This window comes from Dunckerocampus dactyliophorus, chromosome 10 (genome assembly GCF_027744805.1).
Source record: "Dunckerocampus dactyliophorus isolate RoL2022-P2 chromosome 10, RoL_Ddac_1.1, whole genome shotgun sequence".
NCBI lineage: Eukaryota > Metazoa > Chordata > Actinopteri > Syngnathiformes > Syngnathidae > Dunckerocampus > Dunckerocampus dactyliophorus.
Window position 1 is genome coordinate 3,739,701 of NC_072828.1, and position 17,978 is coordinate 3,757,678.

Here is a 17,978-nt window from a genome sequence, read left to right on the forward strand (position 1 = left end):
CTCTAGACATGAAATAACACCCCTATAGTCACCTTGACACTGCTATTGCTCAATATAGTAGACATAATAACAGAAAATAAGACATAAATAATACCCGTGCTCATGTGTGCTGCTGGAAATGTGTCCCAGTGCTAGGGGAGCTGAGTGAGGTGGGGCGGCGGACAGGAAGTGACGTCGGGGGTTGAGGGTTGAGTTTTGTGACGTTTTTCCTCATGAGAATATGACTGTTTCTCTTAATATTATTTTTTAAAATAATTACTTAATATTCCCCAAAAATGACAGCTTTATTTTTTTTCATTTCTACTGTTTTCACCTAATTATTTCAATTTTCTTCCTGTAAATTTTCTTCTCTTAATCATGACTTTATTCCCATAACATTTAGACTTTAGTCTCATAACATTACAACTTTTTCCGCAACCTCATTTCCAAAAATTGCAACTTTATTCGTTGTTTTGTTTGTTTCTCATAATATTACGACTCTGAAAGAAAACATCTTTTTTTAATGTTTCAACTTCATGCTACTCATAATATTACGATGTGATTCTCATGAAAGTACGACTTGTTTCATTAGATTACAACTTTTTTCCCTTCATATTTTGATGATATTCATGTAAAATTACCGCTGATTTTTCCATTTCTGCTGTTGTTGTTTTTTTTGTTTCTGCTTTCTTGTTAAATTAAATTTTTAGAATGTGTCGCGGGCCCCAAACGGCCCCCGGGCCGTACTTTGGACACCCGTGACCAAACACATTAACACTTATTCAGCTACACAATAGCGTCAAGAACATACTCAATTACCGGAACAAGCCAGCGAGTCCAATGAGCAAGCTAGCGCTAAGCAAGTTCACCAAGCTCCCGATCTCATTCCACACGACTGTTGTTGTCACAAGTCTAGAGCGCCCTCTCACGGCCGTGGATGGTAATGTTCACTCCTTGCTTCATGTCAATATCATATATTTTTACGTACAAGTCACACCTGACCATAAGTCACAGGACCGGCCAAAGTATGAATGAAATGCCACTTATAGTCAGGATTTTTATTATTTTATACATTAAAAAATGTAATTTGGAGCGGAAGACATACAGAACCTTAAGTATACTGCGACAAGAACACCGAGCAAATTCATGTTCATCAGCTCATTAGTAGGATGTGGATTTCAGTCATCGGTGTTTGCAGAATTGCGGCGTCGAGAACGTGAGCTGAATGCAGACTCAGAACAGCAAAGCGTGCCACATGAAAAACAAAACCACAAAAATAAGCCACGTGACGAGTAGAAAGCGGAGTTTACCTCGACGTCTCCCATAGCTCCTGGCTGCATGTAAAGAAAGAAGAATGCAAGTTTCACACATGCAACACATCCTCCTCATTGTACGCATGATAATATGCACAATCTATCCCCCTCAAAGTCCGTTTTTTATGCTCGTACCACGCACAGTACATTTGTAAACATAAACACCCACAAACAGTGGCTTCCACATGTGCTACTTTGGGTGGATGTTTTGGAGGACATAATTACCGTTGAGCATCAGGAGCCCGTCTGCTGTTGGGTTTGGACATCCAACACGACTTGCTGTCAAAAAAAAAAAAAAAGAGAGAACACGCACACGTTTAATTATTGCCGTTGTATTTTGCAACCGAGAGCTTTGTCTTGCACACATAGCTAAATTTTATACCTAAATCATAAAAATCATTCCAAACTTAGCATGACAGTAATCCCTCGCCACTTCCTGCTTTGAATTATGTCTGTAAAAGAGTGTCATAGTTTGACTGCACTACAGTATATGAGCGCAGTCCTACTTCTGCAAAATACTGACTGTCGTTGAGCACTCTATTTTTCGTAAGTTGTCCACATTTAGTTTTCGAACACCCTCTTTTCATTTCACTTAGTGAGTGGGTGTTGCTAGTCACAATTGATATTTGAGTGGCGGACAGTTTACCTTACCAATGTCTACTTGTTGTACATTGTGTTTGTTTTTTTACACATTGAAGTTTATTTTGTGTGGAGCTGTTGAAAAAAAGGGAATGTTTAATAACCACAATTTGCATAAAGCAAACATACTATTATCCAGTCTCATGTTGATACAGTAGGTGTATTAAAAATGAGGTACACTTGTCATAGATAACAACTTCTTTCTTTTTCATAGGAAAAGTAACAATGTTGTACAGGAGGAAGGGAGGGTTGTTTGATGTTGGAAGGTTTGTCACTAAATAAGAAGTGGTCTGCAAACTGGCAAACACCATTAATCAAATGTTAAAGAAGGAAAAAAACATAATAGTGATGAATAATAGTAGTCATGTACGTGTGCTGTATTGGAGAGAAAGAGGAAAAAAAAACATACATGTATATACAAATACTGTATATACTTGGGCTGTCGAAGTTAACGCGTTAATGGACATTTCCTTCAACGCCACTAGTTTTTGACGCGCACTTAACGTGCGCACGTCCTGTTTGACCCTCGGCCCACACCGTAGTTTGAGGAAGTGGATGTGGAGCCACAAGCGGTAACTTAAGCTTCAAAGCCCCGGCAAATGGCTCTCGCAACAAGACCGAAGTTATTTGTATCTGCTGTCGCTGAGAGTTGAGTTGACAAGGAGGTTGTTGACTGCCAGAGAGAAGTGAGAGGGTACTGAAGCACTGTGATCACGCGTTTTTTACGCATGATCACACGTGCTTGTACGCATGCCTGACAACGTCGGGGCATGCTCTTAATGAGACTACGGATGGTGTCCTGGGGGATCTCCTCCCAGATCTGGACCAGGGCATCAATGAGCTCCTGGACAGTCTGAGGAGCAACCTGGCGGCGCCGGATGGACCTAAACATAATGTCCCAGAGGTGTTCTATTGGGTTTAGGTCAGGTGAACGTGGGGGCCAGTCAATGGTATCAATTCCTTCATCCTCCAGGAACTACCTGCATACACTAGCCACATGAGGTCGGGCATTGTCGTGGACCAGGAGGAACCCAGGTCCCACTGCACCAGCGTAGGTTCTGACAATGGGTCCAAGGATTTTATCCCGATACCTAATAGCAGCCAGGGTGCTGTTATCTAACCTGTAGAGGTCTGTGTGTCCTTCCAGGGATATGCCTCCCCAGACCATCACTGACCCACCACCAAACCGGTCATGCTGAACGATGTTGCGGGATGTTCTCCACGGCATCTCCAGACCCTTTCACGTCTGTCGCATGTGCTCAGGTTGAACTTGCTCTCATCAGGGAAGAGCACAGGGCACCAGTGGTGTAGTTGCCAATTCTGGTGGTCTATGGCAAATGCCAGTCAAGCTCTACAGTGCTGGGCAGTGAGCACAGGGCCCACTACAGGATGTCGGGCCCTCAGGCCACCCTCATGGAGCCTGTTTCTGATTGTTTGGTCAGAAACATTCACACCAGTGGCCTGCTGGAGGTCATTTTGTAGGGCTCTGGCAGTGCTCATCCTGCTCCTCCTTGCACAAAGGAGCCGATACCGATCCTTCTGAGGGTTGAAGGACCTTCTACGGCCCTGTCCAGCTCTCCTGGAGTAACTACCTGTCTCCTGGAATCTCCTCCATGCGTCCAGGTACCGCAGTGATGCCCTGGTCCAGATGTGGGAGGAGATCCCCCAGGACACTACGGACACCATCCGTAGTCTCATTAGGAGCATGCCCCGACGTTGTCAGGCATGCGTACAAGCACGTGGGGGCCACACAAACTACTGAGAATCATTTTGAGTTGCTACAATGACATTTTAGCAAAATGGACCAGTGTGCTGCATCATTTTTTCACTTTCATTTTTGGGGTGTCTTTGATTTCCCCCCTCTATAGGGTGATCATTTTCATTTCTATCAAATGATGTGGCATCATTTTGTTACTAATACATCACCCACTTATTATCAGGAAAGATATTCAAGATCATTTTTCCTCCAGTTTAGATCTGATGTGTTTTCGAAGTGTTTGAAGTGTGTTATAAATATAAAAAATAGATCAATAAAAAAATAGATACATTAGGATAAATGTAAATATTATTATTATTATTTCTCTCTCTAAGCTGTTTTTTTTCTATTAATATGTGATCTGTTATTAAATTGATGCAGTGGGTGATATTGCATGGTTTTTTGCTTTTCCTTTTGGAAAAATTATGTTCTTAGCGATAAAGAGATGAAGACAAAAAAACCTTCTTTCGATCTGCAAATAATTGCAATTAATTACGAGTTAGCAACTGACAAAATGCGATTAATCGCGCTTCAACATTTGAATCAATTGACAGCCTCATTTAACAGAGGCATTTTGCCCCCGCCAAGCCCACACAAGGCTTTTTTAAAAAAATTGCATGTAAAGCCCCGTCCATGTTAATACCTGGGGGTCCCGTGTTTTGGAGCCGCTAGCAGCCGTGTCAGCCGCGGCGCCTCTAAAAATGGCAACGACCCACCATTTGCAAAGACCCCCCTCGCCTCTCATGGCGGACGATCACATCTAAAATTAGCCTGCGTGCCCCCACCCCCTTTCTCTCTGCTGTCCACACTGTCCGTGTCATCTCCATCTGCTCCTGCAGGAAGAACAACTAACCTGCCACAGATGGGGGTGGCCGGATGGTATGTCCTGATTTTGAACAGGAACGACACACACTTGCTACCTGCACATGCACTATGATTAAACAATGACTGTTTTCCTCCTGTGAGGGCCGCATAGTCAAAAATGAAAGGATGCAACTTTGCTACTTTGATATTTTGTAACACATGTAGATATGCTACGAAGTTACATATATTTCAAGAAAAAACACATCTCAGCTTTGTCATATAGGTAAAAAAGACTATTATTAATATCAACTTCACTCTTTTTTAATCCATTCGTAGTTTTTTAAATTTATTTTCCAAATATTTCAACATTCGTACTTAAAAATCTTCATAAATTTTCTTCTCATAGTATTATGACTTTATTTCCATAATATTTGTACTCCCCATATGTTTTGCATCTCATATTACAACTTTGAAGTATCATGTCTTTTGTCTTTCATATAGCGACTCTAAGTAACATTTACTTATTTTACAAGTTTATTCTTGGAAGATAACAGCTGTTTTTTTTCAATTTCTGCTGTTGTTTTTTTGATTAATAAAATGTGATTATTTATGTATATTATTTCATTTTATTTTTATTCTGTTTCAACTTCCCTCTTGTAAACTTTCTTCTCTTAATATTATGACTTTATTCACATAATATTTGGACTTGACAACCTCATTTTCCAAAAATGACAACTTTATTCTTTGTTTTGTTTGTTTCTCATAACATATTTCGTTAATATTTCAAGTAAATATTTTTTTAAGTTTCTCTTGATATGTTGACTTTATTCTTGTAAAACTACTGCTGATGTTTTCAATTTTTGCTGTTTTTCTTTAATGTTCGAAATATTTCAAAATTCTTCTTAAATAATCTTTGTGAATTTTGTTCTCCTAATATTGTGATTTTACACCCATAATATTTCAAACTTTTAACCCAACCTAACTTTCCAAAAAATGATAACGTTTTGTTTGCTTTTCATAAGATTACGCTTTAAAAAAAATTTCTTCTTTCTTGGATATTTCAACTCCATGCTACTTAAATGATGTTATTTTTTGTTAGGCCGTTATTCTTGTAAAGTTATTTTTTTCTTTTAATATTTTGACTTTATTTTTGTGAAATTACTGCAGATTTTTAATTTTTTGCTGTTTTTTTTGTTGTTGTTGAATTATACTACTAAAAACACGGGCGCCGGACACACTCTGGACACCCGTGGTGTACTGTGTGATAGTGTAGGCTGTGCAGTGCGAATGGAGCTCAGCAAGTACAAGCAATACTTCTTCTCCTCTCGCTCGTGTTTCCCTGGTTAAGTAGAAACGGGATCAGAGCTGGAAGGTCGTATAAATACGGAGCTGTATTAGGCTCTCAGCGGGGAGAAAATAAGCTTTGGCGTGGAAACACTACACAGCTCCCTTGCACCAAGCCAGGTCACACACACACACACACACACACACTGCAAGGAAAGGGATAGGTGCTCCTCACCTTTCATGGGCTCCTGCTCGGCCCGCATGATGTCAATCAGAGAGCTCTCCAGGGAATGCATGTTGAGACTCTCGTACATCCTGGAGCGCTCCTGGAAGCACAAAAGTGCATGTGAGAGCTTTTATAGCTTCCAAAAGCAGACATCATCGCTTTCGCACTGTGTCTCTGGAATGATGATAATAATAATAACAATAACAATAAAGCCTCTGCAGTATTTGGTTTAGCATGAAAGAAAGGGTGCAGTGCTCGGATTAACATTCTTTCCGTATTTATTCACTTTAGGGGTCCGCAAGGTATGCTGGACAGGGCTCTACTGTATATGAGCTATTGCTTGGTTCCATGGCTGTGGTCCCGGAGACAAAAAGGAAGTCACGGCACACGTACACTACTATTCAGTCTCTTATTCTGTCGATCAGCTGTCATTACGAGCACATACATAGTCCTCATTCTGTTAATAATCCCAGCAGTTTATTGGTTCGTGAAAGGCTGGGGTCGGGAACCCACCTCCTTGAGAGGGGCTGGACCATGTTTTACTCTGGAAGTACTTTTAATGAGTTAATGAGAGGGTCAATTCCCTACGCCTTCAGGTGGGGAATTACAGTACAGGGTTTCCGCTACATGTAATGGATCGTGGCGGTGCGCCACTACAAAATGAAAGCTGCCACACCTTAAAAATGAGTTTTAAAAAAAAAACCTGAAACCAATTTTAAGTAATATATTGTATGAATGTATATACAGTATATGTTATATCGATACCAATTTACGCATATATTGACCACAATTAGTTTGAAAACCATTTAAAATATCCTAAAAATGCTTCACTGCATTGCCTGTCTGCCTTGCTGGCACTTGACCAGTGACCAGATACGCGACACGTCTTGTGTTGACTTTCACTTTCTTTCTTATTATCGGGAGAATGAACAATAGTCCAAAAAATGTGTAGTCAATTGACAACTTGTCGCATGCTCAGCCTATCTACGCCAGCGCGTGTGATCGCTCACGTTTCAATATCATTCCACTGTCTGGCATTTTTGTTTACATGCCCGGCTGGCGGCATCAAGCTAGGATCGGAGCTACAAGTGGCTAATACGTTCATGGGATACATCGTTCATCGATTATTAACACAACTTACTTCTTTAAAGTGCCACTTAACAATCTTGCTCTCTTGTTATCATGATAATACTTATGACTTGTCTTCAAAACATTAGTTGAGTGTTGAGGTTGTGCACCTGAAACACGTAGTGTGTCCAGCTTTAGACAGTGATGCTATCACGGGGGTCTCCAACAGGTAGCACGTAAGCTAGCAGTAGCTCACCAGGATGTTGAGTAGTTCACCAGAGAATATTTGATTCACATCTTAGTATTTTACAAGTGTTCCATTCAAACATGACAAATGAGCACACTGAGATGTGCTTTGGAAATAAAGTGCAATTTAAATGTTGGCAGTGCCCTCAGCAACTTTGCCATTAAATTAACACTTTTGCAATGTTCTCGGTTCAAGTTCGGCTAGGTGTTGAAAAAAAATTAATAATAAATAAATAAGTCATTTTAAAAAATTGCTGTTTGTCTTTTTTTTTTTAATTGCAGATGCAGCAGCGGCATGACAGTGGCGGCAGTTCGTCCTCCGTGCAGCCCACCACCACAGCTTCAAAAAACCCTAGGGGAAATCCTGCAGTATAACAGCATTTATATAGTGAGGGAAAAATGGAACGTGAGCTCGACAGGCAGATGGGTGCGGTGTCTGTAGTGATGCAAACTCAGTCCATTGTGTTGAAGACACCTTTCGTCTTTCGGCTCAGCTCTCAATTTACCCGTCGATCTACGTACTTTACCTACGGTCATGAGCTTTGGGTAGTGAATTCCTGAAGGCTCTGGATGTTGAGGGATTGTCTTGGTTGACACGTCTCTTAACCATTGTGTGGAAGTTGGAAACAGTACCTCTGGATAGGGCACAGTGTAACTACAGGGGGTGCAATGTGGTTTTCGTCCTGGTCGAGCAACACTGGACCAGCTCTACACCCTTGCAAGGGTACTGCAGGTGCGTGGGATTTTGCCCAACCGGTGTACATCTGCTTTGTGGACATGGAACATGTATTAAACCATGTCCAGGAGTATGGGATTGGTGGCACGCTACTACGTGCCATTCGGCCCCTGTACAACCGGAGCAGGTGCTTGGTTTACATTGCCAGCAGTAAGTCCAGCTTGTTCCCAGTGACCGATGGCCTCCTCCAAGTCTGCCCTTTGTCACAATTCTGCTCAGAATTTTCATGGACTGAATTTCTAAGTGCAGCCAAGATGTCACATCATCTCCTCTCCTCTCTCTTATGTGGTCCTGATGGCCTCATTTCATTGTGACCTTCAGTGTTTACTGGGGTGGTTTGCAGCTGAATGTGAAGCTTCTGGGACAAGACACAGCACCTCCAAATCCGAGGCCATGGTTCTCAGTCGGAAAAGGGAGGATTGCACCCTCCGGGTTGAGAGTGAGGTATTACCCCAGGTGGAGGAGTTCAAGTATCCCTGGGTCTAGTTAACGAACGAGGGAAGGTTGGAGCGTGAGATCGGCGCAGCGTCTGCAGTAATGCGGTCGCTGTACCGGACCGTCGTGGTGAAGAGGGAGCTGAGCCGGAAGGCAAAGCTCTCAATTTACCGCTCGATCTACGTTCCCACCCTCACCTATGGTCATGAGCTTTGGGTCGTGACCAGAAGAATGAGTTTGCGGACACAAGCGGCTCAGTTTCCTCCCTAGCGTGGCTGTACTCACCATAAGAGATAGGGTAGGGAGCAGAGAAAAAGAACATTTTTTTTTTAAGTGTAACATTTTTAGGTTAGGTTTGTCTATATGTGTCTTGTGATTGATTGGCAACCAGTCCAGTTTGTACCCCGCCTCTCACCCGAAGTCAGCTCTATACTGAAATATATATATAAATATCAATATACTGAAATCGAAAAATTGTGATAGACTGAAGCCATCACATTGGAGGTGCAAATTGGCGAGGGATGACTGTATTCCTTTTATAACGTGTAAGCTAAAAGGCACACGTGTGTCAGCGACTGACAGACATTAAACAGAGGAGGAAGGAAGGAAAAGTCATGGAGTCTGAACAATTTCTCACCTGACATTGTTTATGGAAATGAAGCATCCATCGTGCTTCCTGGAATATGAACATCATCGTGCGGCTCACTCACAATGTCGTCTTTGGTGGATGCTGCGCTTTCAGTCTGAACATCTTTTCTAGCTACATTTCGACTAGCGTTGTTTTAAATATGAGATGAAGAGATTTTCTTAAAAGTTGGTTCATGAAGAGAAGAAAGATGGCCACTGCCTGCCTTTGTTTATATGATCAGTCCTGAACGATGATGACGCTTTAACTGCCAACCATGTCGGAGGAAGGCCATACTGGGAGTGACATAACACACACACCCTGGGACTCATTTGAAATACACTGCAACCTACGTTTTGTAGGATGCAGTTTTTGATTAAAATGATTTTGCCACAAGTAGACGGTTACTGGTTTCACGGTAGAATAAAAAAGTCACTGTTTCAAAACCATTAAAATTTAGCGTCATACCGTTTCTACGATATGAGAGAAAGTGGAGGTCCATACTTTGTCACGTCCTGTGTTATTCGCCGCAGTCGGAACCGGGCTTCCATGTGTTGAGCCCACAGGCGTGCGCTGTGTTGCCACACGTCGGGCACAGACAGCACAGGTGTTGTTAGCTACCTCGTTAGCATTGAGCGGCGCTGGTTCGGCCGCGCAGTTGTCGCCGTTGTGGGTGGACATATTACTCACGTGGAGGGTCACGTGCAAGAATGTGGAGATGTGATTGAGAAGGAGACAGGAGTGGAGGATAAGTGGTATAAAGCTTGTACTCTCCACTGAATAACAAGCAACAACCGCTTATCACATCATCACATGACCCGGAAACGCAAGTTTGTGGAAAAGTGTGACCTTCCACTATCAAATAATAACTTAACAGTACGAGTTAAAAAAATATATTTATGTTGTGACCTTCTTGGGTCACTTGATTGCATTTATTTACAATTTGCTTTGTTGTTGTTTTTTTGTTGCAGGATTAGACACAGTAGATTGCATTGACAAATGCATTTTATTTACCATAAATTCCAGTGTATAAGCCGCAACCAGTAAATTGAGTTTTGATTTTACATAAGGCACACCGGTGTATAAGCCGAACGTGTCCACACGTCTGTGAGGACCTGTCACTTCTTTATTTGGCAATCATGAGCTATGAAAAAAACACACAACAAGTTTGTCAACACATTGGAAATTGCAGGAGGTCACTACCTAATATAACAGCCTGACTCACGATTTCATGTTACAAACAACATTAAACTCATCACACAGCAACTAACACTCAAACGTTATACCTCAGAAATATGGAAACATGTATTAGTAGGAGTTTGATATGAAAACCCCCCCGACATTTTAAAGTGTTCCCATAATGCATTTCGGTTGAGAAAACCATTTAATAGGAAGAGCATAGAAAATGGCGATGCAATGCTGCTTCTGTCTACCAGAGGGAGCCAGAGGATCTGGAAGCCCAAAGGAAGAAGAGGGAAGCTGATGTCATTGCAGCGCCCCAATTAATGCGTTGCTGAGACACGATGCCTTATGGGAACATTTTAAAATGTTTTTTTTATTCTAAATTGATATTGGGAAATGTTTGTGTATGTATAGATACTGTATATATCCATCCATCCATCCATTTTCTATGCCGCTTCTCCTCATTAGGGTCGCGGGGTCATGCTGGGGCCTATCCCAGCTGACTTCGGGCGACAGGCGGGGTACACCCTGGACTGGTTGCCAGCCAATGGCAGGGCACATATAGACAAACAATCATTCACACTCACATTCATACCTATGGACAATTTAGAGTCGCCAATTAACCTAACATGCATGTTTTTGGAATGTGGGAGGAAACCGGAGTACCCGGAGAAAACTCACGCACGCACGGTGAGAACATGCAAACTCCACACAGAAACGCCCAAGGGAGAATCGAACCTGATTTCCCGATCTCCAGACTGTGACTGTGTGGCCAACATGCTAACCACTAGACCACCGTGCAGCCCTATATTTACATATATACATTATATATTATATTGAAATACATATACTGTATACATTTATATACAGTATATACACCTTTTGAGTAATAAGTTGCTGTGTGATGAATTTAGTGCTGTTAGTAAAGTGTTGATGATGCCACAAGTCAGACTGTTATGTTGTTATACTAGTATATACGCTGACCTCCACTGACCTCCAATGGGTTGACAAGCTTGTTGTGAGTGCACTGACAGCTCCTGATTGGCTCCTGCCAAAGAAAGAGCTATTGTTTCCTCACTGACTCGCGAGCGGCACACTATTTAAACATTATTATTATCTGAAGTAAAGGAGATGTCACGAGATTAGAATTTAGCCATAAATGTGCTGTGCCGCTGTATAAGTCAGAGGGTTCAAAGTTAAAGAAACATTTACGGTTTTTAGAAAGAATTCGGTGATTTTTGGTAATTTATTTTATATACATATGTTCCAATTTCATTGTGTTACACCGGTCCAGGCCTCGCCGCAAACATGTCTCGTTCCTCATACAGCAGGTGTGTCCAAACGTTTCCCAGCAAGGGCCACATTGTGAAAAATGAAAGGATGCATATGCTAAGAAATTATAAATATTTCGAGAAAAAAGTGCATCACAACTTCGTGATGTAGGTGAAAAAGCCCATTATTACTATCAATTTTGCTCTTTTTAAATTTTTGCTGTTGTTTCTTTACATTTTCTAAATATTTAAACGTTCTTCTTAAATAATCTTTGCAAATATTATGAGTTTATCCACATATTTTGACTTATTTCCCATAATGTTATAAATTTTTCCCCAACCTATTTTCTTTTTTGTTTCTATTTCAGCTATTTCAACTTTTTTCTTGTACATTTTCTTCTTGTAATTATAACTTGAGTCCCATACTTTGACTTTATTCTTGTAATATTATAACTTTTTCCCCAATTTTCCAAAAATTACAACTTTATTCACTGTTTTGTTTGTTTTTCATTATATTACCACTTTTTTTAAGTCATTTTTCTTTCATATTTGAATTCTACTGTATTATTTTTCCTCATTACATTATTCTCTTAAAATGATGACTTTTTCTTTTTAGATTGCAACTTTTTTCTCTTAATATTTTGACTTTATTCTGGTAAAAGTACTGTTGATTTTTACATTTTTCTTATGTATTTTGTAATTTTGTAATTTGTATTTTTTTGGTATTTCTTAGTAGCATAGAGTTGAAATACTGAAGAAAGATATTTAAAGTTGTAATATTATGAAAGACAAGCAAAACAGCAAATCAAGTGGTACATTTTGGAAAATTCTGTTGCAAAAAAGGTTATAATGTTATGAGAATAAAGTCAACATTTTATGGGAATAATAATATAATAATAATAATAATATAATAATAATAATTCCGAGGGAAAAAAATGGCAAAAAAACACGTTTAATTTAAATTGAGCTGAAATATTTCAGTGTAATTTTCTGATAGTATGTTTTTTATTTTGAAACAGAAATATTTTATATAAATATATTATATATAAATGTATTTTTGACTTGTCCACGAGCCACCTAGTAAGAGTGAGTGACCCACTTTTGTGTCCCTCCCCAACAGCTGAGAAAGGCAGCTGTAGGCGGGGGCGGCCCCCAAGTCACACACCTGCAGGGGTAACAAGGCGTTGCTGTTGCCGTCGGTGCGGAACACGTTCTCCTCCGTCCACGACTTGGGCCCCAGCGACCCAGCAACGCGGTGGAACTTGGGCGGGGCGATGACGTTGCTCTGGAAGGCCTTCTTAAGGGGTGAAGCGTGGCCACCCCTGCGGTGGTCCCAGCCCCATGACGCCCCACCGGAGCTCCAGCCGTTCCCCTGGTGACCCCCCCAGGGGGACGTCTTTGCCACGGGCTGCGTTGAGGAGAGGGAGAGCGAGGTTGAACCTTTAATGGCCACAAACACATTTCCACCTCCTATCCTGCCTCTGCGGCCCCCGCTTGATCTGCCCCTGTAGCACGGTGGGTAATAAGATTTACTGTAGAGCTTTAAGACCTAAGTACTGTGTAGCGTACACACTCTCCCTCTACCTGGACCTCCAGTATCGTAACATGTGCCTTCACCTAGCATGGAAATGGAATGCAGGCATACTGTAGTTGGAGCACCCTGTTTCAACCTTCTAAATATGCTTTATAACATTATGAGAGCCCTCTAGACATGAAATAAAACCCCTATAGTTCATCTTTACACTCCTATTATACAATATAGTAGACATAATAACAGAAAATAAGACATGTAAGACATAAATAAGACTGTGTGTGTTGCTGTAAATGTGTTCCCTAGGGGAGCTGAGTGGGGAGGGCAGACAGGAAGTGACGTCGGACGTTGAGAGTTGAGTTTTATCTTGGTGTGGGTTACAGCCGCAACAGAAGCCTATGTTAGGGATTATTGTGCCTGTTGTGAGATCATTCAAAGCTGCCGCAAAAGCCTGCTCTTCCGTCCATCAAGACTGGTGCTTGTGTGTCTCACCCAACATTACAATAACGTTACTGACACCTAGTGACCAATGTAGAATACTGCATATCAACACAACATCTTTGAATGCCACATCATCCCCTCGCCACTTCACGAATTGAACTTCGCAGCTTCACTCGATCACGGTTTTTCAGAAATGTGCTGTTTTGTGGTTGATTGTGGCCAATTATTAGTCAAAAAGTATTTATATTTAAGCAGATTTTATGCTTTTTTGCCGAAAGTAAGCATTTCCAAGCATAAAAATGGAAGTGAAACACAAATATAAGGCATCCAGAAGATGCATTCAAAGACGTTGTGAAGATATGTAGTATTCTACACTGGTCACTAGGTGTCAGTAATGTTACTCTAATTTAGGTGAGACAAAATAATCTCTAACATGGGATATTGTTGCAGCCGTAACCCATGCCATGCTAAAACTCAACTCTCAACCCCCGACCTCACTTCCTGTCCGCCTCCCACTCAGCTCTCCTACCACCGGAGCATATTTACAGCACAACACACAAAAGCACAAGTCTTATTTATGTCTTATTTTCTCTTATGATGTCTACTATATTGGGTAATAGGAGCGCAAACGTGACTATAGGGGTGTTATTTCATGTCTAGAGGGCTCTAATAATGTTAAAAAGTGTATTTAGAAGGTTGTAAACAGCTTTTCTCTACTCAATATTCAATTTATAAATAAGGAATCCTACTTTCAAGAAATTCACTTATCACAGTCAGGTCTGGAACCAATTGACCACCGTAAGGAGGGATTATTGTATATGTATTTTTTATGCTTGAAAATGCTTAATTTAAGCAAACATATGTAACATCTGCTGATATATGCATTTTTTTACTAATAGTAGGCAGTATTCAACCACAGTTGAACCACAGTGGCGAGGGATTGCTGTACAGTCAAACCTCGATTTTTGTACACCCCATTTTTTGCATGATTAGTTTTGCTGTAATAAATAAAGCTGCAAATAAAAACAGCAGTGGTTCTCGGTTATTTTCATGAACACTTACTCACCACACAATAGCATCAACAACGTACCCGGGAGACTGAGAAGACTCGATTAACATAACAAGAAAGTTAGCGCCAAGCAAGTTCACCAAGCTCCCGATCTCATTCCCCATCACTGCTGTTGTCACAAGCCTAGAGCGCCCTCTGGCGGGTTCACTCCTTGTGTAATGTCGGTTAGTATGAATGAACTTTTAAAACGGGTGCGTCAAACTCGTTTTCCCCGTGGGCCATGGTGCAGTTATGGTTATTTTGAGTATTTTATCATTCATTTTTTTAAATGATTCAAATATTAATGTGAATTCAAATATGAAATATAAATGTAGTTAACAACAGACTTAAAAACTTAAAAATAAATAATGCATATAATTTTTAAAAGAGTATATTAAAACAAGACCAGTCCAGGGTGTACCCCGCCTGTCGCCCAAAGTCAGCTGGGATAGGCTCCAGCATGCCCCCACGACCCTAATATGGAGAAGCGGTATAGAAAATGTATATTAAAACAATAAAATAAAATATAAAACAAATATAACTATATAAAATTAAATATCAAATACCAAAATTTAAATACATATTAAAAATATTAAAAAATTAAATTAAATACAAAAAAATAAGTGCCTATTTGATGTGCAGATTTCCAGGCATAAAACAATATAGCGGGCCGAATCTGGCCCCCCGGACCTTGAGTTTGACACCGATGATTGAAAAACATCTTCATTTATGTACAGGTATACTGTATATATTTGGATATAGCTATAAATCACACCTGACTATTAGTTGCGGGAGCAGCCGAACTTTAAAAAAAAGTGCGACTTACAGTGGGCAAAATAGGATATGCCATTTACAATGAGTGTAAAGTGTTCCGTACGTTTTGATCTTTGTGTGGAATGCGGCTTCACCTAAATAGTAGTGCTGGCTACTAATGAGATACAGCATAGAGATACAGCTGCTTTGTTTGATGAAATATGGGTATTGCTTGATATGGATATGGATAAGAAGCAGGATGCAATACATGAATGTGTGTGTGGTTGTACCACTACTGGGTGGTGGCATCGTCATCATCATCACTCAGAACAATGCATTGTGACCTGCTGCATGGAATCATCTGACGAAGGCTGGCGGTGCTCACCTGGTGGCCTTGGTTGTAGTTGTTCCTCTGCTGCAGGAAGGCCCCCTGCTGGGGGTGCATCTGAGGGCTGATGGGGGACCTGCGGCTCTGCTGAGGCTGCTGGGGGACGGTGAAGGGGCCGCCGAAGCCCGGCACGTTCATCCCGGCGCACGGATTAGCGGACACAGGGGAGAAGCTCTGGAAGAAGGCCGGGTTGATGGAGGACGGGATCCCCGCGTAGAAGCTGCTGTCGGACTCCGCGCTGGCCAGCTGGTTGACGGCGTGGAGGGAGCCCACGGAAGGGGGCGCCGGAGGGGGCGACGAGCTGGTCTGGACCGACCAGGGCGTGCCGAACCCCGGGAGGGAGGGCGAGGGAGAGCCCCCGCCGGTGCTCTGCATCTCCTGAGCGGGGAGGTTCGGGAAGGCGGCGCCGAGACCTCCGGACAACATGTTGCCGTTGTTGACGTGGTGGGCTCCGGGGGAGTCCATCGGGATCGTGCGGGGCTTCACGGAAGTATCGGCGTCCTCCTCTAGCGAGTACGGATCGCCTTGAAGGTCAGAGGCGGGCTGGCTCGAAGCTCCTCTGCCGGTTCTGATGCTCGTAATCCGGCGCCGGGGAGCTGCTGTGGCTTTGTAGCGGTTCTTCCTGCTCGGTGGTCGGGGGTGTGTGAGAATGTGTCACCCCCGACACCCCTGCATGTTTTGGTGACAGGACGAGCCGGGCCGCACTGGCAGCTGAACCCGCAGCAGAACCCGCCCTGTTTGCTTCCAAAGCGAACGTTTGACAAGAAGCTCGTTTAGAACCGAAGGAGGTCTGACATCTTCCCCTTTCCCATCTTTTCTTTTAGAGGGGGGTCTTGCTAGCCGTTAGCCTCGGTGTTCATCACGGTGCTCCGGTGCCCCCCCTCCTCCACTCGGCGGCTGCGGCAGAGGATTAAAGTCCCAGACGGAACTACGTCACGACCGCATCACGCCTCCGTGAACGCGCCGCACAGGACCGCCTGCAAAGAGGACCGCATAGATGACGTCATTCGTGTGCGTGTGCCTCATTATTCATAAAGTCCAGTTGTCATCATAACCTTTCTCATGAATTATCATAAGAATGCAGGAATAAGTTGATCAATATGTTTATTATTGGGCTTGCCAAATGTGTCTTCATGCACGTTTGGACTTTTCTTCACGTCAAGAAGGCCAGCAAAAAATTAGGAACAGACCTGAGTATGGTACAGTGCAGCAAATAAGATATTTCTTTATATTTAAAATACTTCATTTACTTCAATGTCATGTATAAATGAATGATAAAAAAACATTTATAATAAAATGGCCATTGACTTCATATCTTTATGCACTCATTTGTCATCATTTCTATTTTTGGCCTTCTAAGTTGTCCGCATTATGGTTATGCATCACTTTACACAAGTTACGCATTCCTTTGGCTCGCGAGTCACGCACTCAGGTACTCCATTCCACACCCGTGAGTCAGTGAAACCCGAGTCTTTGTCGAGAATTTATGAAGCTGTGAAACTGGAGTCTTTATTGATTACCCGTGAGTCAGCGAAACTCAAGTCTTCATTGAGTACCCGAGAATCTGTGAAACTCGGGTCTATGTCGAGCACCCAGACACTCAAGTTTTTGTGGAGCTCCTGTGAGTCCATGTAATTTGAGTCTTCATTGAGCACCGGTGAGACTGTGAAACTGGAATCTTCGTTGAGCACCCGTGAGTCAGTGAGGCTTGAGTCTTCCTTGAGAATCTGTGAAACTCCAGTATTGGTCAAGCACTAATGAGCCAGTCAAACTTCTTCAATGAGCACCGGTGAGTCTGTGATATTCTAGTCCTTGTCGAGAACTCAAGATTCAGTGATGGTGAATCTATGAAACTTGTGTCTTTGTTAAGCACCCATGAGTCAGTGGCGCTCGAGTTTTTGTCGAGTTCCCTTGAGTCGGTGAAACTCTAGTCTTTATCAAGTACCTGTGAATAGTGAAACTCGAGTCTTTCGACTTCTTCGAGAAGATCAGCTGTGAAACTGGAGTCTTTGTCGAGCACCTGTGAGTCAGTGAGACTCGATTTTTTGTCAAATTCCCGGGAGTCAGTGAACCTCGAGTCTGTTTGGAACTTGTAAGTCAGTGAAACTTGAGCCTTCACTGAGCACCAGTAAGACTGTGAAACTAGAGTCTTCGTCGAGCACCTGTGAGTAAGTGAAACTCGAGATTTTGTCAAATTCCCGTGAGTCAGTGAAACACGAGTCTTTGTCAAGTACCCATGAATCAGTGAAATAT

General features: G+C 42.1%; 1 protein-coding gene across 5 annotated transcripts in view; it reads right to left on the reverse strand.

The window, feature by feature from the left end:
* cpeb2 (cytoplasmic polyadenylation element binding protein 2) overlaps positions 1-16,678 on the reverse strand; it is a 34,230-nt gene extending 17,552 nt beyond the window's left edge. The window contains exons 1-5 of one of the 5 annotated variants that reach the window (XM_054788602.1): positions 15,723-16,677; positions 12,730-12,972; positions 6,009-6,101; positions 1,518-1,566; positions 1,290-1,313 (exon numbers count right to left, since the gene is read on the reverse strand). In XM_054788602.1, coding sequence (XP_054644577.1) covers positions 1,290-1,313; positions 1,518-1,566; positions 6,009-6,101; positions 12,730-12,972; positions 15,723-16,190 — 877 coding nt within the window. In that variant the 5' untranslated portion in view covers positions 16,191-16,677. Of the gene's footprint in view, positions 1-1,289; positions 1,314-1,517; positions 1,572-6,008; positions 6,102-12,729; positions 12,973-15,722 lie in introns of all 5 variants that reach the window. The other 4 variants (XM_054788601.1, XM_054788604.1, XM_054788603.1 and 1 more) reach the window with 4 other exon arrangements.
* Between the last annotated feature and the right edge of the window lie 1,300 nt (positions 16,679-17,978).